At 37.3% G+C, this 26,824-nt stretch overlaps 1 protein-coding gene across 3 annotated transcripts in view; it reads left to right on the forward strand.

Annotated features, from left to right (window-relative positions):
• mib2 (mind bomb 2) overlaps positions 1-17,699 on the forward strand; it is a 223,286-nt gene extending 205,587 nt beyond the window's left edge. For all 3 annotated transcript variants that reach the window (XM_067155808.2, XM_067155799.2, XM_067155789.2), the window contains exon 18: positions 16,370-17,699. In XM_067155808.2, coding sequence (XP_067011909.2) covers positions 16,370-16,599 — 230 coding nt within the window. In that variant the 3' untranslated portion in view covers positions 16,600-17,699. The remainder of the gene's footprint in view (positions 1-16,369) is intronic.
• The last annotated feature ends 9,125 nt before the right edge of the window (positions 17,700-26,824 follow it).

The raw sequence follows: 26,824 nt of genomic DNA on the forward strand, positions 1-26,824 counted from the left end.
TTTTGCACAGATTGTCTAAGAGGAATGGTAGCTTTGTGCAAATAGTTACTGGAAAGGTTACCGCTGGCATATCATCGTCATCATCTGCAGTTTCCAGCTGTTGGCCACATCTGCTCATCGCTAGCATATAAACTGACTAAATTAATTTCTTGTTTCGATCCAAGTGTAGCCAAGTAGCCTCTAAGCAGCAGACTGCTAAGGATAGCTTTAAATGCCCTTGTTGAAAACAAATGGATCTCGGGTAATGAAGTCATTCATGTACCAAAGGGAGTTCACTTCTGTTTGTGAGAATGCTACTTTGAAAGAAGTGAATTCTTTGTATTCTAAAGACGAGAGGTTAGATCACTTTCGGCTTCGCACTGTTCTTCCAGTAGTAAATTTAAAACAGAAAAGTTGGCTTCATTTCTCAAAATGATACTAATACTGTTTCATGGAAATGCTTCACTTGAACATGGTTTTCCTGTTAATAAAGAAATTGTATTAGAGAACATGCTACAAGTATCCCTTGTAGCACAAAGAATAATATATGATTCTATCCCAAACCCTGGTGGAATTGAAAAGGTCTCCATTAATAAGAACATGCTCCATGCTGCAAGGAGAGCTCATGCTTTGTATCTTCAAAATCTAAAGGAGAAACGTGAAATATTGGAAGTAGAAGATTCTTTGCAAAAAATAAGAGAAAGGTTGCTTTGTTGCTGAAAGAATTAGAGGAAATGAAGTGGAGGGTGATGGCAAAAGCTTGAGTCGTTGGTGGCTACAAAGAAGTTTCTTCTCTGAAGCAGTAATGGTAATACATTTTAAAAAAACTTAAAGTGAATTTAATCAGACTAAATTAAACTTCCAAGTTTTAATATGCTCATTAATTGCTCTTTTTTTTTTTTTGGATGTTAAGTTTTAAAAATGTATTTTAATATTACTGACACTTCCTTTATAATTATGTTTTTTGTCATCATGTGTCAGGGAAAAAACTGGTTTTTATGTCTGGAAAACAGGGATATGTCAGGGAATTTTAAAATCTGGATTTGGTGGACACCCTGAACCTGCAGAAAGCATTAAAGTTCGTATGTTTGAATTGGCACACTTGGCTACGCAGTACTGCACCAGGTGCTGGGTTTACTCGTCAAGAAGCCACTACTCCATACCCTCAACTCACACTGACATGTGCTTATACTCGTTGTACAGGACAAGTTATTGTTCGTTTGTATAATGGTAATTAACATCGGCAAAGTTATTTTCGTGTTGGAAGAAAAATATGAAACATGTGATATTAAGCATCTCATAGTTTCAAGAAAATGATTTACTGGACGCTATTGATGGTATGCTGATAGGTCTGTTTGTTGGTTGGCATCTGTTTCGAGGCTTGTCTTTAACGTTTTACATACTGATATCACAGGTGACAACAAAAACTGCCTCAGAAATGATGACGTTTAGACAGATGTCATATCTCATTTTTGTCTCAAATGACATGACGCACTATCCTGAAGCAAATGATTCCGATGACAAATATTTGGTAAAACATGATAGCCAACCAGGGAATGGTGAAGGAACTTATAGATACTGACTATAAAAGGAAGGCTGTTCAGTATTCAAGGAGTGGAAAGTGGGGCTCACTTTCATTTCCATCGGTGAAACAAAAGTTCCATTGTGTAAAAAAAGAAAAAGAAAATTATATTTGTGAGAAAAGCAGTGGGATGCACTGCGACAAATTTAGGGCAATAGCATGCACTGTCAGAAAAAAGAAAAAGATCTATTTTGCCCATCAAAATAATTAAATAATTCACGATGTGACCATCCAGCTCTGGGCTACGCAAGTTGTTCATGAAGAACAATGCCCAGGGTTTAAAGCATCCCAGACGTTCGTACGTAACTTTAAGAAGTGCAATGGTATTGTCACAGAAAATAACATCTGTAACGACGAAAAAGAAGACCAACAAAGAACAGCAGAAATATTTGTAGAAAAGGTTAAATATGTTTTGAGTTCTATGGCCCCAGAGTGGGTTTGGCCTGGAGATGTGTACAAAAAGGACATTGACTTTAAAAGGAGAAAAATCTGTGGTGTCCACCTCACACAGTTACACCATAATGCTGAGAGTTACCACAAGTGGCGAATTTATAGGGTCTTTATGCGTCACTTTAAGAAAGTCAAAAGTTGTGTTCTGTAAGACGGTGAAAAGGAACATGTTTTTGCATGAAAATATTCTTGTTGATTGCACTAAATCCAGAAAAATTGGGTATATAAGAAAATTAATGGTTTAATGATGTATTTAAGCAAATTACACTGTGCGGTAATGTTGCACTCATTCTGGATTCATTTTCTGCACTTAAATCTATACAAAGCGAAAATACCGTACAGCTGAGGATGATCCCTCCTGGTGCTACAGCTCACTGTCAACCTCTAGATGTACAGTAGAACCTCAGTAATTTGAAATTGGTTAATTCAAAATCCCGTCTAATTCGAAGAAGCTCTTGTTCCCGGAAACATGAGGTATGGTTTTGCATGTTATTTAAATTGTTTAATTAAAATATGGATAATTAGTCATTCAAAGAACAATGTCAGTCGCATTACCAAAATTCAGACTTTTAATTCAAAACTGCCTTTACATTTTAAAAAATAGTTTCTTTCAGAGTAATTTAAATTCAAAATTTATCTGCGTCATGATAGAACGCATCTTCCGACACGTGCTGGGGTAGCTTTATGTACTTTCACTCACTTCAACGTGTGTACAGTGTGCTTCATATTTGCTAAGTTCGAGTAAAATTGTAGTTCTTTTGTATTCAGCATTTTAAGGAACACCGCAATATCACGCTGTAGGTAATGTGTGGAGAAGCAGAATCTGCGAACACCAGCGATGCCGACAGTTGGCAAAAAAGCTTGGCTCATTCATACGCACCGAACAGTATTGTCTATGCTGATGAAACTGCGTTGTGTTTTTAATGCCAAGGCCAAACAGACTTATGGTTTTATAAGAGGGAAGTGCCAGCCGTGAAATCGTACAAGGGGGGTCATTGTACTTTGTTGCAATGCACACGAAAGCGAGAGACTTCCTCCCCTCGTCATAGGTAAGTTTGATAAGCCGCAGTGTTTTAAGGGCGTTGGGCACTTTCCGTACAAGTACAAGGCATCTAAAAAATTCAGTCAGTACAGTAATCCAAACAATAAAGCATTTGCACAGGGGAGCCAGCATAATTTGTCCTCGTCTTTGAATCGTGTTTTTTTTTTCTTTCGATGCATAAGGTTAGGTTTGCCAGTGATTTATCCAAGTGCATTATTTGAATAATATAAATGTACCTTGTTAGATACATTTCAGAAAGCTTTAAACTGTGAATCAAGGTGATTGCATGCATTAATGAGTCTTAGAATGCACTGTGATGTGGCAAGGGTTCGCATTTCTGAATTAGGAGAGAAGGGAAGTACCATGGTGGAAAATCGTACAAGGATAGAGTCACTATACTGTATTGTAAAGCAGAGGAAAGTGAAAGACTTCCTCTCTTCGTCATAGGAAAGTTCCATGACCGTATCGATGAATATAATCAAGAAGTTAGTAAAATAACCACCTAATCGATAAATAAAGTATCGATTAGGTGGTTATTTTACTTTCTTGATAGGAAAGTTCGACAAACCACGATGTCTTAAGGACAACGGGTACTTTCCGTGGAAGTACAGGTCATCTAAAATACATTCATTACAGTAATCCATTAAATAAAGGACTTGCACGGGGGAGTCATGCTTTTTTTTTCTTTCTTTCGTTGTGTGAGGTTATGTTTGTCAGTGAGTTATCCAAGTGCATAGTTTGAATACTGTAAATGCACCTTGTTGGTTAAATTTTAGAAATAGTTTCTTTCTATGGCATTTGAAAGGTTTAAACTGTGAATCAAGGTTAATTGCATGCAGTAATAGGTCTTAAAATATTTTGTGACGCACCAAAGGTTGGCATTTCTGAATTATGTGTTGGCAGTTAATTCGAAATCAAGTAATTCTAAGCCCGATTTTTGCATCCCAACGACTTTGAATTAATGCGGTTTTACTGTATATGGGTTTAAAGTATGGGAATACTTTGTACGTAGATTATCTGACACTATTCAGTTATTGAATTTAGATATTGTTTTGGTTCAGAGGAACACCATCTTGAAAATTCAGTCTCTGACATAACACCAGCTATCATCTCCTCGTTTTCGTCCCATGTGGCAATATCCCTGATACCAAAGCCAGTACTTGTTAAAAAACCTGGGAGCCTTTCAGCATCCTGTGTATTATTGTTTTGACAGCGGTGGCGTAAAATGTTCCACTTGCCCTTATCCTCACTTTGTTAGGTGTGATTCGTGTATAACCGCTTCTAGCTTTCAATATTTCTACCACAAGCGTCATTGTTGCAGAAATTATCAGAACTTGCTTTTGTGTGTAACGTCATTTGTTATACTGATTAACGTTTATTTTTACCATAACAATCTTATTCTGTTGGCTTTATTGACCCACAATCACTGCAGAAATTAAATTATTTCTCTTAATGCTGCTACATCAACTTCACGACATGCTACCCAATTACTAATGGAATAAGAAAGAAGATCAGTAGCATGGTCCCTCGACGAGTGAACCCAGCATGTGCTGCAGTCCTGCGTAGCCAAGTGTGCCAATTCAAACGTGCGAACTTTAACACTTTCTGCAGTTCGCATAAGTTAATTTCTGAAATGAATGTTTTGGCTGTTGTGTTATTCTTGGTTCTTTTAACATGTGTGCAAAATTTATGTAAGATCTGTAATTCCCTGGTGCACGCCCTTGTTAATCTATATATGAGGCGTCTAGTATCAAAACCGTCCAAGTCACTGAAGGCATATTTTTCAGTATGGATGAAAAACCTGTAGAGACAAAGCAATGATAGCCACACAAGTTTTTTTTCACAGTTATATCCTTAAAGGAAAATTATTTAAGTTTTGCTGTTTTGAGAAATCTGACTCATAAAGAACCCATCCTTTTTGTTAATATAAATTTTGGCTTGGCTGTTTTTGTTGCAATTTTGTATAATTTTAGGCTTTTTTCTAAAACTGTATTCAATTTAAACTCCAAACCCTTGTGAAAAAAGGCAATTTAATGAAAACATATTGACATTGTAATTACTTTTCTTTATTGCAATTTAAAAAATCATTTCAGCACACACGGGATAATAATATATGAAAAAGAACATCAGAAAGCTGAGGAGAAAACAAAATAGTATTTCTCTCACGAAAAGTTCATAGTTCACTTATATCTTGAACACAGTAAAAGAAAATGATCAGCATTAATAGCCACTTATATTAATAGAATCATTATTAGATAGGTACTGTTCACACATACTAAGTAATATTGTTGTTTTAAGTCTTCAATTTGCTCTCATTTATAATACAATGTCAGGCATTTCACGTGGACTATTGATGCAGACTTCAGAGACGGTGTTGAAACTCTCATGACCAGTGAAAGCTGTTTCACTTGCTAATATTATAGTTTTATAAAACTGCAGTGATGGATGATCTCGCCATGTTGAGCAGGAGACTTTTTGTCTTCTGTTTTAGAGACAGGAAGAGTAACGCCTTTGATCATTGTGTGAGGTGTCATCTGAGCCAGCGATTTTCCTCTTTTACACAGACTTAGGTACTTCCCAAGATCATTATTGTAAAATACCTCACCATTTACACGAACAGAATTTTGCGCGAGAAACTTTGATAATCTGTAGTAAAATAAAATATTATTCTTACCACTCTCACTTTTGTTGTTGTGATGTCCACTGTGATGTATCTCTTATTCTCTTTCTTGCACTTGATCTGGGGGGGTTTCATCTATTGATGTTTCCATTATGTTGGACAAAGTATGAAAATAAATTTTTCAGTTCACCACTCGGAAAAATATACACGTTATACTACACAATAATGACAAAATACGGCACCCAGGAAATAGGATTGCTTTTGCGCAAATGATGTTAGAAGCCTGCAAATACGTAAATCAGTGTTGCAAATGAACAAAATACGAAATATTATGACTTCAAAGAATACACTGTACAATATAAGGAACGATTTTGCCTACAGATATTATCACGTTGTTGCATAATGTAACAACACAAGATTCCAGACAATAATGCTGCAACATGACATGGCCGGTTTTGAAATCACTGCCTGAATGACTTGGCCCATTCTGTTGCACGACCAAGAATTCAGTGCTCTGTAACGTGAAGACATGGACGATTTCAAAGCATATTCTTGTTTCACCTGATAGTGCTATACTTCTACTTCACGTTAATAACCTTAACTCATTTTCGTAAATTTTGTGACTTGGCCGGTTTTGATACTAGACGCCTCATATGTAACTGTTAGGTTCTTCAGTCTGTCGAAACTAATAAATAAAGGAAACAACTTAATTCATTTTTGGGTATAATTCTGTTATCACACGTTTTCTTTTTCAGGCAGTTTATACATTTTATTTATTCATAAATTAGTTTTGACAGACTGAAGATTTTGAATCCCTCACCACAATTCCGTGGTTTACAGCGTTGCCATTGTTTCTTGCGCCTCTAACTCACTCCAGAACTTTTATGTCAACATTTTCATATTTTCCTTTCTTCACACCACAGAAGGAATGAGATATTTCGTTCGCTCCCAATAATTTGTCTCCCTGGTTACACCTGTAACAAATCCTACATGGCTGCACTTCGTATTTATGTCTCGCCACTCTCATTGCACCTTCTACAGAATTCAACTTGAAGGATGACATCAAACTTGTTTTCTTGCTCATTTTCACTCCTGTCTTGTACTGGACGCTTCCTAATTACACACTACACACGGTTGCGTGAGACACAGGCAGTGAAGGTTTTATCATTAACTGAAACGTTGCACTTGCTGCCTGGTCACTTGAAAAAAAAATTGTGATTCGCCCCCAATAAGTCAAAAATTAGTGGGAGGTGGGATGTTTGTTATAGGCAAATAATTACGGTATGTACAATATTGTTTATGGTGTGCAAACTTGTCAGTGATTGTGAATTGGTGATACTATGAACAGCGTGATAGATTATATGAGTATAGAAGTCTGTTATTGACACTGTAGTAAATTTGAGAAAGTTTTCTATACTTGTTTTAAAACCAGCTCTGGCACTGGAGATACGGACGTGAAGCCGTATTTACAGATTTCAGATCTGGGGAGAAGAGTCACATGAGGGAAGCACATTTCTTCCTTACATCCTAGTGACTATGAACAGAAATGACAAAAGTTTTATAGATTCACAACACCCAGATCACCTTTACAATTTTGAAGAAAATATTCCAGCAGTTGTGCTGAGCTAAGGAACCTCAGGACCCCTCCTCCCCCTCCAGTGCAGGCATGTACCTTATTCCCTGTTTATGCATGAGTATGTCGGTATCACTAAGCTGAAAGAACATAAGCAACATTGTCGTTTCATCCAACGTAAAAAATCTGCGGTGGGAGAACATGCACTCTCTTTCCGAGATCATCGGGTGAAATGTGAGGAAGCTGTGTTTCTGGCTACCACCCATCAGTATCATTCAAATGTAACATGACAACTGTTTCAACAGGAAAGAAGAGGGCTCGCAGGTTAGCAGAGTTCGGAGACTGTTACTCGCTGCCAGACGACATAAGTTTCAACGTACTGGGACACCCTACATGGGTCTTAGTAACAACAAGAGAGAGAGGAAAGTAGATGGTGGAACCTTAAGATACGGGTGTACACCAGCCTGTGTCAATTCATCTTCACAAGGTGTAGCTGAAACGTCAACATTTTCAAAATGTCCGAAAAACAATCCAAAATTGCCGATAGACAGGAAAGCCTGCACCAGTGTATAGTTGATTGAACAGAACTGGTCTCGGTGTCGATCCCTGATGCGCACTTACTTGAACCAGCCTTGCATACTCCTCAGGGATGTTTTGGTGCTCAGGTGATCTAATAATGCTATTAGTTTTTACGTCCCTCTAACAATTTTGACGGTTTTCGGAGATGCCAAAATGCCAGAATTTAGTCCCACAGGTGTTCTTTTATGTGCCAGTAAATCTTCCAACACAAGGCTGGCATACCAGCAGACTGAACCAGGATCGAACCTGTCAAGTTCGGCTCAGAAGGCCAAGCTGCTCAGCCCAGCCTCAGTTGATCTTGAGAACACAGTCAGAGACTTTCTCCAGGTTAATAAAGTGGGAGTTCCTTATGTTGTACCTAGTGCATACCTGCCGACCCTTCCGATTTACCCGGAAACTTTCCGTTTTTTAACTCGTCTTCCGATTTTCTGATTTATTTTTAATTCTTCCTATTTTTGACTAATATAAGGATATATAAGGATAAATTCTTATGTGCTTGTGTAATTTACCCAACCTCATTTTCAAGCGTTTTTTTTGTGATTCGTTAATTCGCGAGTGTATCGTCCCTCGTCTTCGTGTATTGTATTTCCTGCTCACTACAGCAGCATTGTGTGCTTTACGGCTGGGGATTCGGGACGGCAATCGTCCTACAAGCAAGAGAGGTTAGCGTGTGCTAGCGACTCGGTTAATCGGGACGAGAGAATGAGTTTCTTATTGTGTGGTTCGCGCACTATTAACATCGTTTCTGTGCGTAATTTTGTTGGAATTGTATGCTGCGTGTTTTTTCTAGCGGTTGTATGCTTTTCCCTGTGTCAAAGTCGTATGTTAATAATGTATGAGATGTTCCGATCCGTTCTGTAAGTGCTAGTTTTGCGTATTTCGCTGCATTTTTGTTTATTCTTACTTCATAATTTTAATGAGTTGAATGTATTTCAGGAAGTTGTGTCAGTTACAGTATCTGGTATTTTCTCTTCATGTTATGGCCAAAAAACATAAACATTATCTCCAAGTGTTCATATACCTATAAAATTTAATTTCCTTTCATTTTAGAGTCTAATACAGGAACCTATTATACGAATCACCTCGGGACATAAATTTTATTTTGAGTTATCGAAATTTTGAGATAAAGAGAATACCGTTTTTGAGCATGTACAGCACATAATTGAATCATATGTATCTACGGACTTATACCAAATACAGTAGAGACAATACGCGACACTTAACGGATTTTGCCTTGCTAAAATGGGAGGCAATTCGATGGTGGCGCTCCTAGTGACTTGACCTGAACAAATCGCGCTAAATTCAAATATCAATGGAAATGTATATACGGAAATGGATAAATAAATTACGTCTAGAAAGAAAGTGGTATTGAGATATTAACTTCGAAGTTGCTAAAGCAATTCTAGATAAATGAATGAAGAATTATGTAAAAGGTTATTATTCAAAGACTGAAATTAGACATATAAACAAGATGTGAAATGGACTGCTGTGAAATGGCTTGATCTTTCATTTATGCATTACTTTTTTAGCTTTAGCATTCCTGTCTGAACTTTTACGGTTGATTTGTCTTTTTTCTCATTTGAAAAACATTGTATGATTACATTAAGACACTTGTCAATAAAAATATTGGCACATTCCTTACACACATGATGCAATGAATTAACATTTAAAAGCTGGACAATTTTCCTCTTAACACAAAGCCTACTAACAGAAAGAAAATCTATAAAATTCCGGCTTTAATCTGAGAAGAGCGATTAAAGAAAGAAAAGTATGAAAATGTTGTCGATAGTGATGCTTTGAGGAATATTTACGTACAATTAGAGTAAAAATGTAACATACCCTTGGCTGTATAGTTGAGGATTTTTAAAGTCGCTGGCCTGGAAATGATCTGAACAGATCTTATAATTCTTATATAAGCGTAACGTCCCTTCTTTCTTGTACACCTTATCCAAATCACTTCTGTGACATTTCAAAACCCATAGATCACACCTACAACACCACATCGGTATTGAAGGTTAACTGCTGCACTATACAATAAAATATGCGTATTACATTTTATGCCAGTTAAAATATGGGTCGAGCCGGTCAGAAGATTATGAAGTACTATAAAAATCTTTGTCACTGGAAGAATATATATGCAAACACAATACTACTTACATGTTCTTGTCCCGAGGGAACCTGAAGAACAACCGCGCATTTTTCTCTACTTCGTAATTACTGCAGCCAAACACAGCACATACCTTTCCCCTCATGTTGAGAGGAGGTATCAAGGAATGACACACGCTACTATTTAATTATGTCAACTCACTGAAAACGCATAAATAACACCAAAAACTTCACACAAAAATACACGTGCTCTTATGAGAGAATTAGTACTGTTCAGGTCTATCCGCTAGAGTGAGCTCCAATAGCTGTCCCTCGATATCTCGCTCAGTGTCGCGTATTGTCTCTACTGTATTTGCTTATACTGAATACTTTATGTTTAATGGTACCGGTGCTTAAAAATATACAAAGAAACGCTTTTACGGCATCACTTTAATTATAACCCTTATTACAGTAACTTTTTAGAAGACAGAATACAGTACATACAGTAGTGAAATAAGAAACATAGCTCTGTTAACAGGTTTGGAAAAAATCCGTTAGTCTCTTCTGTTTGTTGCGGTTTACCTTTCCCTCCTTCACGTAGAAACTTTTCGTCAATACCACGCAGCCGAGTTTCGTAAATGTAGCTTGTCATCCACGACTTCTGGGCTTGCTTTCGTATGTGATCGGTAATTAATTGACACCCGAGAAACGGCATGACTTTGCCGATCGCTAGAAGTGCGAGTTTTTCTGTTCCTGTCATATTAGTTTCCAGCTTCACTGGAACTCTTTCTTTACTTGTTAACTGTTTCTCACAAACCGCAAATGCCATATTGCACAGTTAATGTTGCACGAAATTCGAGTTGCATAGTATTTTTTGCTTCAAGGGAGGAAATGTTTACTTCAAGAAATCTAGAAATTCGTATAACGGAATTTCGAGAATAGAGAAATAAATACACATGAAGAAGAGGCGGCTGGAAAATCTAAGTTAGTTTGAGATACTGAAAATTCGAGTAAAATTTCGAGATATCGAGGTTCGACTGTATTATTATTATTATTATTATTATTATTATTATTATTATTATTATTATTATTATTATTATTATTATTATTATTATTATATGTATGTATGTGTCATAAGAGTGATTAGGTACATTTTCTTGTAACCATTTTAATGTTGTTTTTTTAGTGTAAGATGTTAAATTTAATGATCAAATCACATTGTAACGGTAGGTATGCATGCCTTTTATCCTGTCCTTTTTCACTTAAACTGTGGCGCAGTAGTGATGAAATCCAAGAATTTAAAAAATCTTCCTATTTTCGATTTCTAAAAGTTGGCAGCTATGATGGTGCATCTCTATCAAGATCTGTAGAGTCTGAGTTGGATACTTGATCTGAAACTACAGAGGTGTGAAAATTATTGGATTCAACACTAATTTTTGAACTTTCCATTGTTGCATTACCTGTTATTTGCCTGCTGATAAAAATTATTTTTGTGCTGTTGTAGAGCTCTTTTACATGTTTCATATTGTCTGTCTGATGTCAATTATAGGGACCAAGTTACAATTTCTTTCAATTACATCAACAATTATATTATAGTCAGTAGATTCATCTATCAATATTAAATTGAAAATTTGAGGATTTTTAATTTCTCTTTTGAGTCTAATTGGATAAAATAGAATTACATGAAGTGGTTCTGCAATATTTTTGCTCTATTTGAGGGCTGGTATAATTCACTGTCCTTTGTACTATTTACTATCCAAACTCTTGGAAACTATTATTGTAGGATTAGCAACAGACCAAACAGAAATATTTAATTACATTGCAATATTTTTAAAAAATACTAAAGCACAGTATTTCATAAAGTTTACTAAGTCAGATAAATATTTCACTGAAAGATAGGGAGTTGCATGGAATAAATTTTTTATTTTTATTATTTTTTTAAAATTTACACCCACATTGGAGCACTTTAATCAATCCATATACATTTAAGTCTTAAGAGTATTAACTACAAATTTGGCTTTTGTTTCTTCTTCTGCTCCCAGAACCTCTTCATTCTTTCCGACTTGGCTGCCCTTTCTTTGTCAGTAATGGTGTACTGTTTGTGTGTAAAACTTTTTAGTTTAAGTCTCAAGTCTCTGTTTCTCAGGATCCTCTTCTCTTCTTGGTCTGGTCTTCAGTTTGCTGCATTGTCAAGCTTAACTCATGTAAATCATGTTGGACTTCTTTGAACCAATTATTCTTGGTTTTACTTTTCCAAAAGTAGTTGAAAATATAAAGATAAGTGAGGGCAAAAAGTAAAACTAAGGCAATTTACTTTTTTGTCTTCTCCTTTGAGTCTTAATTTTCACACTAATTGTGATGTATGTTGTTGACATTCCTAATGCTATTTAAAATGACAGTCTCAAATTTTGAGGGGGTATGAAGTGAGTTTGATGGCTCAGGAGCTCCCGCATTCTCTGACTTCTCACTTCTACTTGAAGATGGGCATGAGGTAGCTTTGTTGGAACTCTATGGTATGGGCAAGTCAGGAAAGGTCCTATTAAACACCTTAATCGACCGGATATTTCTTTCTGCACCCAAAGCTTTCCGTAGCTCAGCTGGGATGTCATCAGGCCGCACTGATTTGCCATTCTTGATCTGTGAGATGGTATATTGGTCTTCAGCTGGGGTGATCTTAGATACTGGCTCCTGAATAGGAATCACAAAATATAAATTTCATGTTTCTGTATTGACAGCTAAACTAATATTCCTTTAAATCACTATAACAATGATATATTGTTGACCAATATCCTCCTTATTCAATACCTTATAGTTAATGTGAATTTTAAGAACTTAAATTTCACATTCATCACGACTACACATGTTTCAGTCTTAATTTGATCATATTCAGTAGATTGCTAAAATTGGCATTACATATTGTAGTTGAAAACATTCAAAACTGAAGTGAGGATTCATTAGTTGCAAGTCTACTAATTGGACTAGGCGGTATATGATTAACAATTGATATTATGTGATTTGGTTTGCTGCCAATAATGATTATAATAATTGCATAAGTCTCGGTGGTATGATTGCCTATAATTGGAAATTTAAAGTAAATTGAATGCCAAAGAAATATGAAAATGTAGTATCGTGTGTTTGTGAGTAACAAAGTTTTGACAAACCTTCTTTGCGCAGTTGAACGATGTGTTTACATTTGTGGTTTTGTGCACATTAACCTGGTTTATCCTGTGTTGTAGGCTCAAGATCTTGAGGAGGGGAGTGGGGGGGGGCTGAACTTAACGTGATTGGTAAAGGAACTGTAGGCAAAGCATGCGAAGTTATCATTGGTTAGGGGCGAGACTATTCATTATTAGATGTAAATCTCCAGAGTAGTGGAATAAAAGTTTGAAATAAAGAATCCAATTTTTCATTAATTTAATTTAAATTGTAATCAAGGTTAATACACAGTTCAAAACAATTAGGGGAACATGTTTTTGAACGTATGCCATGCTCCACAAAACAGTACCTCACACCCCGGTATATTACCAACTAAACCTTTATTCTTTACTGTTGAAGTATACAAAAGAACATCGATGGATTCACGTTCATTTTCAGAACACAAACCAAAATGTCCAAATAGGGGCAAAAACAAAGTGATAACAGTCCTGCAGGATGGATTTTTATCACAGTTGGAGAGCTTCAGTATGGTGTATGTCCTCCATGAGCATTAACCACAGCTTGGCACGTATGTGGCATGCTCCGTATAAGTCGACGGAGGTCACGTTGCAGTATCAGGTCCTGTTCTTCAATGAGAGCCTGTTCGGGGTCTTGGAGAGTGTGTAATGGAACAGCACGCCCACAAACACTTTTGTCAAGCCTATCCCACACATGCTCGATGGGATTAAGGTCAGGACTCACTGCTGGCCATTCCATCTCTTGAATGTCCAGTTCTCGCAAGACAGCTCTGATGATGCACACTACATGAGCCCTGGCGTTGTAATGCATGAGTACGAATTCAGGGCCAACACCATATGCAGCAACCAACACATGCTGTAGCAGTATCTGCTCGATGTACCCCGCAGCAGTAAGATGACCCCGGATGACGACAAGATCCGTATGGCTATCGATACTGATGCCACCCTACACCTTTACAGAACCTTGTCCAAATCGGTCGCCTTCCTGGACAACATTTGGCATGTACTGGTCACCACGGTGTCTCCATACATGATGACTTCCATCACGCTGTGTCAGGGGAAATCTGGACTCGTCTGTAAACAACACAGGTCTCCATTGACGTGGGTATGGGCAAACGGAAGGCGAGCTGCGTAATATTGCTGTGTTAAACGGGGCACTCGAACAGGACGCCTGAGTCGTAAGGACACTTCTCTTAACATGTTCCTTACTGTCTGGTCAGACACCATGACTGCAGTGGCCCTCCTGAGGTCTTGTTGCCGTTCTCTGGCAGTTGCTGAACGACGCTGCAACGCACAGATGGTCATATATCGGTCATCCTGTGGGGTTGTCATGCGTCCACGACCTTGTCCAACCCTCCTTGTAAACTGGCCTGTCCCATTGTAGCGATTCCACAAACGTTTAATAACTGACAGAGAGACATTGGGAGCCACAGCAACACGACAAAAAGTCCATCGTTCCTGAATCAAAGTGACAGCCCTTGTGACTTGAACCTCGTTAAGATGTCTCGTGGGATGTGCTGGTTTACGTCAACGTGCTCAAATGACCGCAGTAGTCTGTGTACCTCACAACGACACATGACCACACCACTATTCACTTTGTTTTGAGGGGTTACCTGACAGTTTAATGCATCACTAAGCCTATAGATGGAGAATAACTTCGATTTGACATACCTCAAGTAGCTAATGTCTCAAGGTATGCTGTATGACCATTGGAAACCCATCTACCAAATTAATGTTCACATACCAGACGTTACAAAACATGTTCCCCTAATTTTTTTGAACTTTGTATATTGATCTATGTGAATATATTTCTCTAAGATGTTGAGTAAGGGGCCTTTTTGTGCCGAACTAATAACCTTTATGTCTCGATCGATTGACATGTAATCATAGTTGGATTCCTTCATATGTATACTTATGGCTGAGAAACGGTTATATCTATTAGCATTTAAGTGTTCTTGATATCTTATTGTGAAGTTTCTCCCAGTTTGACCAGCATATGATGCTTTGCAGGATTGACAACTGATTTTATATACCCCTGACCTGAGATATTGTTGTTATCATCATTATTATTAACGGCATGTAAATTGAATAGTACACTTGAATTGGTGTTTTTACTTCTATAAGCTATTTTTATGCCTTGTCTTTTGAAAATGTTAGTAATTTGATAAATAATATTACTGTTGAACGTATAAGTGGCATAATTCTTGTCTGAGGTCGAATCCTTGATTGAAGTAGTGTTCGGTTTATTTTAAATTGTATTATATATTTTATCTATAAACTGTTTCTTATAACCGTTACCATCAGTTATGGCATATATGGTCCTAATTTCGTCTTGAAAACTTTGAGAGATAAAGGTATCCTGAAAGCTCTATGTAACATGCTATTATACACTGCTTTCTTAGGGCTCCTGGATGTGTTGAGCTTTGTTTAATGGTGTTACAGGTTTGTGTTGGTTTTCTGAATATTTTAAAGGATAATTGATCACTGTTCCTATTATGAACAGTGGTAAGGTCTAAATAATTGAGTGAGCCCTCATTTTTGGATTCTTTAGTGAACTTTACATGTGGGTCCATCTCATTATGATAATTAAGGATATTTTCTAATAATTGGCATACGGTTTGGGTCACGTAGCTGTTAGCCTGCATTCGAAAGATAGTGGGTTGGAACCCCACTGTCGGCAGCCCAGGAGATGGTTTTCACTGGTTTCCCATTTTCATACAAGGCAAATAAATAAGGCCACAGTTGCTTTCTTTCCAGTCCTTGCTGTTTTCTACCTCATCGTCATCATAAGACCTGTTTGTGTTGGTGCAATGTAAAATAAATACTGGGGAAAAAAAGGAAAGAAAAGGAGTGAGCGGGAGACTGCCCAGTATCCAGTTTGTGTTCTTCTAGATTTAGAACAGATCTGCACCTCAGACAACAAGAAACATAACTCCATTTTTAATCACTGTGAGGGACCAGTAATGTAAGAATTGTTGGAAGGAAATCTCTTTGAAGGTATCTCCAACTTTTAGTCATACCTATTATAGGTTGTAAAAGGGAAGCGTTATCTCCCAAATTGCTTAGTACTATAGAAGAAATATCAATTGATAAGATAGCCAAAAATATTTGACTGTGTTACTGTCTTATATTGAAAGCTGCTCTTGATACTGTGTGTTACATAATTAAAGTCTGCTTTTTTAAAAATTCCAATAATTGGTTTTATTCTCACTCCTCTGTTGAATTCTGTTATGGAGGCAATGGAAGAGTGCAAATATCACAATTAATACAGATTTCCTTGTTGCAGATGGGCGCACAATCGCCTGCAAATCTCGCCAGCCAAGCACTGAACGTCTGCGGTATCTGGAGAGCAAAATAGCAGAAATCGAGGAAGCTCATTGCTGCGGCATCTGCATGGAGAGACGGAGAAACGTAGTCTTCCTGTGCGGTCACGGAGCCTGCGAGAAGTGTTCCACCACCCTCAAGATATGTCACATGTGCCGCAAAACAATCACGAAAAAGATTAATCTCTATTGAGCTAACATGTGCTTTAAGTTCCGGTACATTGGCATGCTGCAGCTAGGCAGGCTCTGCTGGGAAGTCCTATAAACAAAGTACCTGTACATTTGTCAGTTCTCTATTTTTATCTTGCATAAAAATGATTATTATTCTCTTTGGTATGGCATCATGTAAACCACTGGAGTAAAAGTTGATGTTATGGTGACTGGGGTTCAAATCCCTGTCGATGCACAAGAAATTTTCAGTGTGAATATCAGGTACTTGGGGTTTGGATTCCACATAAGCTTGTTGGTTTCATGGCCTGAGCTTTAATTGAGAATTCCACGGCTCTTATATATGTCGGTTTCTTTAAAAATAATAATCTGAAGCATTCATTCATTGCTTTGCAGCATCTTGGCAAGAGAAAAGTATAAATAATGCCAGTGTCTTGCCTTTTGTTTGAGAGAAGCACAAACTGTGTAGACTTATTTGGCTGTCAGGGGCCAATCATTGAAGATAGTTCTCTCCATTGCACTTCCTTATTTTCTGTGCTCTGTAAACTTGTAAGAAGGCCAAGTTGTTAGTATTACCAGGAGGAAAAGTCCTCTCAGTTTTAATTACCGTGTTGATGGGGTAAAAGTGTCTTACAGGAACTGCAGTAAGTACCTAGGTGTTAACATAAGGAAAGATCTTCACTGGGGTAATCACATTTTAATGAGGGTGTAAATAAAAATTACAGATCTCTTCATATGATTATGAGAGTATTTAGGGTTTCTGTTAAGGATGAAAAGAAGAGGACATATGTAAATCTCTGGTAAGACTCCAATTAGAGCATTGTTCCAGTGTAAGGGACCATCACCAAGATTACTTGATACTAGAACTGGAAAATATACAAAGGAAAGAAGCATGATTTGTTCTGGATGGTTTTCAACAGAAGAGTGGTGTTATAATAATGTTGCAAACTTTGGACTGGGATAATTTAATTTAATAATTTAATAAAACCACCTATTCAATACATTCCATGTTTAATGTGGTTTGAACCTACATGAATTTATATAGACTTATCAGGTACATGTTTCACCCTTCTTTTGGACATCTTCACCCTTTAGACAACCTTAAGGTCAAGGTCCGGGACCTTATTTAACCATATATAGTATGAAATATGAACGTAAGGTTACTCAGTAATAACCTTTTAAAATTAACATGCCACAACAATATTTTTTAAAATGTGAAAAATACATAAATGAGAGTGACATAAATTAATATTTTAACACAATTAAAACATGTCAGTCCTGTTCTATCTGATTTTTTAAAAATGTCCAAAACTAAAATGGATCTTCATCTAACCTGAGGACCATTAGGATAACAATGGTTTTACGTAAAGAGTATAATCATCCAAGGGCTCACTTGACCCACATACAGTATATCGTTTACTTTTTCTTGACGAAACCATTGTTGAAATGTATTGTCAACCACAAATGGAGACTTAAAACAGATTGTTATATGTAGACTGGATAAAATTGTTTAAAACTACATTAAATTTTGTTATGAATGAAAATATAAGTGTCTTGGTTTCCTGTCGTATGTGTTGACAATGAATTGTGAAGAATACAATTTTAGGCTGCTTCTTAGTTTTTGGACTGCTGCTTAATTGGGAAGGAATGTCCTAGACACTTAAAAACAGTCTTGTGTGAATAATCATTCCCATTGATGTGTTACTTGGCCTTGGGAAGGATCTTAAAATTATTTGTTCAATGTTAGATGAAGAAGATCCATTTTAGTTTTGGACATTTTTAAAAATCAGATAGAATAGGACTGACAAGTTTTAATTGTGTTAAAATATCATTAATTTATGTATTGTTCACATTTTTAAATATTGTTGTGGCATGTTAATTTTAAGAGGTTATTATTAAGTAACATTACGTTCATATTTCATACTATATATGGTTAAATAAGGTCCCGGACCTTGACCTTAAGGTTGTCTACAGGCTGAAGATGCCCAAAAAAGGGTGAAAAATGTACGTGATGAGTTCTATATAAATTCATGTAGATTCAAACCACATTAAACGTGGAATGTATTGAATAGGTGGTTTTATTAAATTATCCTTGAGATATTTTTGCCTAAGGTCATTTTTAATACGGAACAATTATGAGAGTTGTTACCTGTAATATGTGGTATGTTCCTAGCTGTCAGTGGAGAGACAGCGTGCAATGACATTAGTAGATAAATAAGCTTGAGTGGAGGTTTTAAAAGTAGGAAGGATCACAGTACAAAGTTAAAGTTGGAATTCAGGAAGACAGATTGGAGCAAATATTTATTTATAGGAAGAGAAACTAGGGACTGAAATACATTTTTTTTCAAGGGAAATGTTCAATAAATTTCCAATTTCTTCAAAATCATTTCAGACAAGACTAGGTGAACAGTTGATAGGGAATCTGACACCTGGGTGACAGCCCTAAATGCAGATCACCAGGCGAGCTGGCCGTGTGGTTAGGGGTGCGCAGCTGTGAGCTTGCATCCGGGAGATAGTGGGTTGGAACCCTATTGCCGGCAGCCCTGAAGATGGTTCTCCATGGTTTCCCATTTTCACACCAGGCTGTACCTTAAATAAGACCATGGCCCTTTCCTTCCCACTCCAAGCCCTTTTCTATCCCATCATCACCATAAGACCTATCTATGTTGGTACAATGTGAAACGGATTCTTAAAAAAAAAAAAAAGAAGCAGATCATTCATGATTGAAAGTAAGTTATTTTGTCATATTTTACTGAAATTGAACATTTTCTGGTTTTTAAAAAAGTAAACACTTTATTTATAATCATTAATCAGGATGTCCAAAAGGTGAAACAAAAGTTTATCATATTTTAAGGGATAACAATTGCAACACAGAAAACTTAATGGTGAATGGGAGTGTTTTTGTACCGAAACTTAACCAAGAGAATGTCAACTTATGCGGATGATGTCTCCTCGACCTGGGATGACAGTTTGCATTTGGCCGGACAGCAGCTCCCATTGAAACCCGTATTCGTTTATTCTCTAATTTCTCCTGTTGAAATGGATGCAAGAATTCTGCCGATATAATTGCCTGAATTCTACAGGGGTACAATGCGATTCGATGTGGAAATTTATCCAACAGATTATCTTGCAATGAAGCAGGATTTTGCCTCGTGGTTGGCTAAATTTGCCAGCGAGTATATTTGAAGTCAGAAGGGTATGATGATGTAGAGATTGCTTTTGGCTTTTTCTATTTCATTTTTGTCCTTGTCTCTTCTCACAGTGACCTATCTTCATTAAATATGTTCTTATCTTTTTATATAAGACTTGATTGTTTGTTCCTTTCCATTACTTAGTTCCTACCTTGGATTTGCCAGCCAAATAGGCATTCCAGTTGAGCAACAGGACAGCTCAAAAAATGTGCTATATAGTAAAATTTGGCCACTTGTGCATTGAGGGATTTGTACCATCAGAAAGTAAATATTGTATGATGCATTATGGTAGTTCAATTCACTTGCAGAAAAGCTCCCGTCCATAATTTTTGGAAATCCCCATCTGAAGCAGATCCCCTCCCCAGTGTTACCTGTTTATTATTGCTTTTGAATTTGCCTGAGTTCTTGCTGCTACCCTGTGACCTGTGGAGCAGCCTGGACTAGCGTTATTGGGCCGGAAACCTAATACTGGAAGAAATTTAAAGTTGTACAGTGTTTAACAAAGACATATCTCATTGTGGAAGTTTGCAATTTTTTTAGAATGGCTGAGGCTCGAATGTATGGTTCTTTGTGCAGTTTTTCCTATTTTCTATTATTGTCTAGTTGTTTAGAATGTCATGTGCATCATTCAGGTACAGGTAAGGGGACTTTCCTCATTCATCCACTTTTGCTGTCCTGAGGGAAGTGCAAGAACCTTCATAAAATTAATATTATTTCTTCATTTCTATAAAATTGATTTGTTATGTAAAGCTTCTAAGTACATTCAAGTTTCTTTATTGAATGATTTAAAAATTGAACTGAACCATTACAGATTTAAAGGAATTTTGGACACAGAATGTAATAATGCAGAACATAGGTTCTTGTTCTTTAAATCTTCCATTGGCTAATGAGTTTCTGTCAAAAAAAAAATTGTAACATTTACGGTTTTGCCAGAATGTTTAGGGACACACTATGATATGAACATACAGTAGATGACCCTGTCCCTATATTATTAGGTGATATAACAATATTTTTAAACTGTTAATTAACAGTGGGAAACAAGTACTTTTTTGGCCCAAACTATGCATTTCTACAATGATGGTTACACCTTGAAAATTTTATAGTTTTTTAAAGCAAACAAAATATTTTGATTATAAAATGCAAAATAACTGAGTAACAATAGTGATGCAATTTTGATTTTTTTGCTGGATTGTTTCCAACGTACCGAGCGAGTTGGCCGTGCGGTTAGGGGCGCGCAGCTGTGAGCTCGCATCCGAGAAATAGTGGGTTTGAACCCCACTTTTGGCAGCCCTGATGATGGTTTTCTGTGGTTTCCCATTTTCACACTAGGCAAATGCAGGGGCTGTACCTGAATTAAGGCCACGGCCGCTTCGTTTCCACTCCTAGCTCTTTCCTCTCCCATTGTTGCCATAAGACCTATCTGTGTCAGTGCGACGTAAAGCAAACAGCTAGTTTCCAACGTATTATATTTTAAATAAGTTAGCATGAATGTCCCTTGAAAAATGATTTTGCAAATAGTCAAGCATTTTCTGAGTTTTGATTTTTCTAAACAAGGATGGGGGAAATCATGGAATAGTTGTTTGATATAACTTCCGAATGGAAGCATATAGCATGTCGCAGTTTGCACAGTAGCGTTTCTTGCTGCAGAAAATATCAGTTTACCAATAGTCGCATCATTTATATGAGGCTCGTTTCATAGAACTGTGTTATAACTTCCAATAAAACAGCAGCAATGTAAATCCACTCGATGAATTTGAAGACACTGGAATGCAGCTCTTAACCCCTCAAGCCAGTAATATTCAGTGACCACACTGTACCAAGCGAGTTTGAACCCTGAATATGGTTCTGTGGTTTCCTGTTTTCACACCAGGCAAATGCTGCTTCCACGGCTGCTTCCTTCCCACTCCTAGCCCTTTCCTATCCCATCGTTGTCAATAAGACCTAATGTATTTATCCGGTTAATTTCGGTGCTCGCATCATTTTTGTACCCCCAATTTTTACGAGTAATTATTAGGATTTTTATTTTGCCCGCATAATTTTTGTTTCCTCAAATCGTAGGCTACTCCGCATCTTAGCTAGAGCGCCAGCCATAGTCTAGTCTGACCTTGAGCGAAACTCCATTCCAATCCCCATAGTTGGAGTAACACCTTGGCCTGCGCTTTGTGATAAAGACTTCTGTTTTTAGAGTACAGTAAGCTTGTGAAAGGCTTGCGGGTAGCTACCGCAGATATATGCTGTAATTTGTTCTGTGTAGGTGTGTGAAGAAATAGCATCGCAAGTTTTCGTAAGTGGGTAGCACACAGTAAAATGTCGTTTATTGTGCTATGTGCTGGTGTTACAGTTCATCAGTTAGCATGGGGAAGTATAACAAATATAAACTAAATGTCATAAAATACGCTGAGGAGAATAGCAACCACGCTGCAGAGCAAAAATTTCCCATCTCGGAGGCATATGTTCGCTACTGGAGAAAGCAGAAGGGGGCTCTATGTAATGCTAAGAAAAGTATGCGATCCTTCAGAGATCCAGAGCCTGGTAAATATCCTGAGATAGAAAGTGAACTCTTAATGTACTTCAAAGAATTAAGAAATAATGGAATTGGGGTATCGCATGCACGTCAAATTGCAGCACGGAGAAATATACCCAGAGCAGGTTTCAAAGCAAGCCGTGGCTGGGTACACAGGTGGATGAGGCAAAATAATATTGTACTACTAAGAACATCATCTCTGTGTCAAAAGCTGCCTAGTGATCACAGGGAAAATGTTATTGAATTTCGTCACTACTTAATTAGATTGCGGGAACACAATTTGTATTTACTGGCTCAAATTGGCAATGCAGACCAAATACCAGTGTTTTTTGAAATGCCAAGGAATACAACATTGCAAGAGAAAGGGACTATAAGTGTATTAATAAAGACATCAGGCACAGAAAAATGATCCACCGTCATGCTTGCAATTACTGCAGATGGAAGAAAACTTCCACTGTATGTTATCTTCAAGAGAAAGACAATGCAAGATGTCATGGAATACATGTACGTGTGCAAGAAAAGGGCCGGGTAGACAATGATCTAATGAAGGACTGGGTAAAAGCTGCCCTCGTGCTCTACTTCAACTACCATCCATATTAGCTTTAGGGGACATCTCAGGCAAGAAGTCTCTTTTCGAAGATAGAACAACCTCTAGATGTGTCAACCAACAAACCTTTTCTGGATCATATCGGGCGTTTTTATATGCAATGGATGGCAGTGGGCAATTACACATTCACTCCTAGTGGCAAGATTCGGCGTCCTTTTTTAAAATTAATGTGCCAATGAATAATAGGAAGCTGAAATTTAATTCCATGTGAAATGGTTACAAAGAGCTTCAGGAAAACTGGAATGTCAAACTCGCTGAATGTTCTCGAAGATGACGACTTATGGAACGACAGAGAACCACACTCTTCTGAATGTGACGACTCCTCATCGACCAAAAGCGACGATGAAATGTTGAAGTGTATCGGTAAGTTTGATCAGCGCTCTTTTTATTACCGGCATGTGACTTGCATTTTGTTACAGAGTTCATAACACTAACGCATGTACTATGATATTACCTACTTTATCATTACAGATTTGTAGGCCGTTCTATAGCAACGTACAACAGTGCAAAGCAAACTACGCTAATTTTTTCATCTGGTCTCCTACTTGAATTAAGTGTTAAAGGTGTTAAAAAACTGTAGATCTGCCGGTAAACTAAAGTCATATAAATTTGAGAACTTTCTTTTTGATATTTCCTTTGTATACGGTGTAATATTGCAGTGATGGAAAATAGACAGCCTACTGTAAATACATTCAAACGCATGCGATGTGATAAAAATTATTTTATTAATGTTTGTCTAATCTGTAAATAAATGTTCAGTGTTCATACAAAATTGTATTTTCACCGCTATCCTGGTGATTTCATCGATTTTATTAGAAATTTCATTGTAACTTGATCACAAAAAATGTGGTCAAGAAAGTGCAGAAATTACGTGGGTAAATCGGTATCTGTGTCAATGCGACTTAAAGCAGATTGTAACAACAATAACCACACAGTTGATGTAGCAATCCTCTCTGCCTTAGAGCAAATCAACCTTCTGAAAGAAATAGCAGGAAAAGTTGGACTTCAGATATCTTGTGAGAAGACTAAATTCATGTCAAATATTAGGGCGTCTCCGAAGACCTTAAAAAAGTAGTTAGTGGGACGTAAAACAAATAACATTATTATTATTATTATTATTACAAATGTTAGGGATTCACCCACAGCGCTAAAAACAGACTACGGGAAAATCAACAAGGTTAATAAATTTAAATATCTAGGTGAAATAATTCAGGTTGATGGACTCGATAAGGAAGTAAACAGATGAAGAGCAAGAAAACTGGAACTAGCACACCAGCTCACTAAAGATACATACAATAAGAAGAATCTCTCAAAGAAAACTAAAATCAAACACTACAACACAGTAATCAAACCAGAAAGTCTGTATGCCACAGAATGCATGTTCTCTATGAAAACTGGAGAAATAGAAGAGATAGAGAAAAAAGAAAGGAAAATATTGAGGAAAATTTGGGGACCATTGAAAATGAAGGAAGGAGAGTTTAGACATATGAGGAATAAAAATCTATACAAGGATGAAGAAAATGAAAGGCTGTTAGACACTATTATAAAAAGGAGAATTCAATTTTTTGGTCACATAATGAGGATGGATAACAGTAGATTGACAAAACTAGTGTTTAACCATGTTTACAAGAGCAAAAATGGCAACCAGTGGATCCAAGGAATAAAAAAGGATATGACAGAGATTGGAATAACTGACAATGTAATACAAGACAGAACAACTTTCAGAAGATTGATAGAAAATTTCAAGGGTTTTTCAGGAGAAGGAAAAGAGGAAAGGTAATAATAACATCTGGACACAAGAGAGGAGGAAACAGCAAAGTGAAAGGATGAAGAACTATTGGAAGTCAAGGAAAGGATTAAGATGAATGCACAGGGTTACTTTCCGTGGTCCTTAGATGGCCAAAATCGAAGAAAGAAGAACCACACAGTACCCCTATAATTCCAGCAGGTTACCGCAATTTGACATCCTGACACCCTTGTCTTCTAAACAACTAGTTCACCGGGTGAGTTGGCCGTGCGGTCTAGGGCACACGGCTGTGAGCTTGCATCCGGGAGATAGTGGGTTCGAATCCCACTGTCAGCAGCCCTAAAGATGGTTTTCTGTGGTTTCCCATTCACACCAGGCAAATGCTGGGGAGTACCTTAATTAAGACCACGGCCGATTCCTTCCAACTCCTAGGCCTTTCCTATCCCATCGTCACCATAAGACCTTTCTGTGTCGGTGTGACGTAAAGCAACTAGCAAAAAAAAAAAAAAAAAAAAAACCTAGTTCCTTCAAGTTTTGAGCAGTTCTTGTCCACATAGTGTGCCAGCAACCAATCACAATACTATAAATATTTAATGGTTAGGAAGGGAATTAATTCAACTGAATATCTCACCCCGTCCGCCTCTGTGGTGTAGTGGTGAGTGTGATTAGCTGACACCCCCGGAGGCCCAGGTTCGATTCCCGGCTCTGCCACGAAATTTGAAAAATGGTACGAGGGCTGGAATGGGGTCCACTCAGCCTCTGGAGGTCAAATGAGTAGAGGGTGGGTTCGATTCCCACCTCAGCCATCCTGGAAGTGGTTTTACGTTGTTTCCCACTTCTCCTCCAGTCATATGCCGGGATGGTACCTAACTTAAGGCCACGACCGCTTCCTTCCCTCTTCCTTGCCTATCCCTTCCAATCTTCCCATCCCCCCACAAGGCCCCTGTTCAGCATAGCAGGTGAGGCCACCTGGACGAGGTACTGGTTATCCACCCCAGTTGTATCCCTTGACCCAGAGTATGAAGCTCCAGGACACTGCCCTTGAAGCGGTAGAGGTGGGACCCCTCGCTGAATCCGAGGGGAAAAAGCATCCCTGGAGGGTAAACAGAAGAAGAAGAATATCTCACCCCTTTAGAAATCCAGTTGAGTGCAAAATGTTTTCAGGCCATTTCCAAAACACAGGTCCACGTCACAGTTTAGACACTAATAGATGCTTTCCTTCCTCCTCCTCTTTATTTTTTGTACAAACTAAAATATGTCTTTATGGCTGGTTTCTGAACTACTGTATACTCATCATAAACATCCCAAAATTAACCAAATTTCTCTCTTACTGACATTCTTCTAGTGATTAATTCTGGACTTATGATAAATATAAGAAATTTATTTCTCTTCCACCTATTTAATACAACTCGGTATGTTAAAGTTAGAGTTAAATCCTCATTAAAATAATAATTGGGACATGTTTCGCCCTTTCCTATTATGGGGCATCATCAGCCATATCATTACCTCAAACCATATCAGGTACCTGGATAAAATTGATGTAAAATCTACTAAAAAATTGAATACATTAAAAAACTTCACTTAAAAAAGCCATCATTATATGAGTAACTTGATTTAGGTACAGGTGAGAATTAACAATATTGATGGCCTTGAGCCATGGTCAGTGTTGAAAATGAATGGAAGTTTAAAAATATTGTTACAAAATTATGAAAGTGAGTATAGTACAATGCAAATGATTATATACAAAATAATAAGGAAATGTATTCCAACATCATCATTATTATTAATTATTATTTGCGTATGGACCCAATGAATCACTCAAAGCTCTAATGATTATGTTTTCTGAGTTGCTAAACTGCTCTCATCCTTTCTCCGTGGATCCTTTTTCGTTCTGTCCACTTCGCTCCAGTCTTCTTTTTCACTTCTTTCTCTGGTTGCACTTTCCATCCGTTAATTTTTTTGTATATAATCATTTGCATTGTTCAGTACTCACTTTCATCATTTTTTAACGATATTTTAAAACTTTCATTCATATTCAACACTGACCATGGCTCAATGCCATCAATTTTCACTTGTATCTAAATCAAGGTTACTCATATAATGATGGCTTTTTAAAGTGAAGTTTTTTTATTGTATTAAATTTTGTAGTAGATTTTAAATCAGTTTTAACCAGGTATCTGA

Source organism: Anabrus simplex, chromosome 1, assembly GCF_040414725.1.
Source record: "Anabrus simplex isolate iqAnaSimp1 chromosome 1, ASM4041472v1, whole genome shotgun sequence".
In the NCBI taxonomy this organism is placed as follows: Eukaryota; Metazoa; Arthropoda; class Insecta; order Orthoptera; family Tettigoniidae; genus Anabrus; species Anabrus simplex.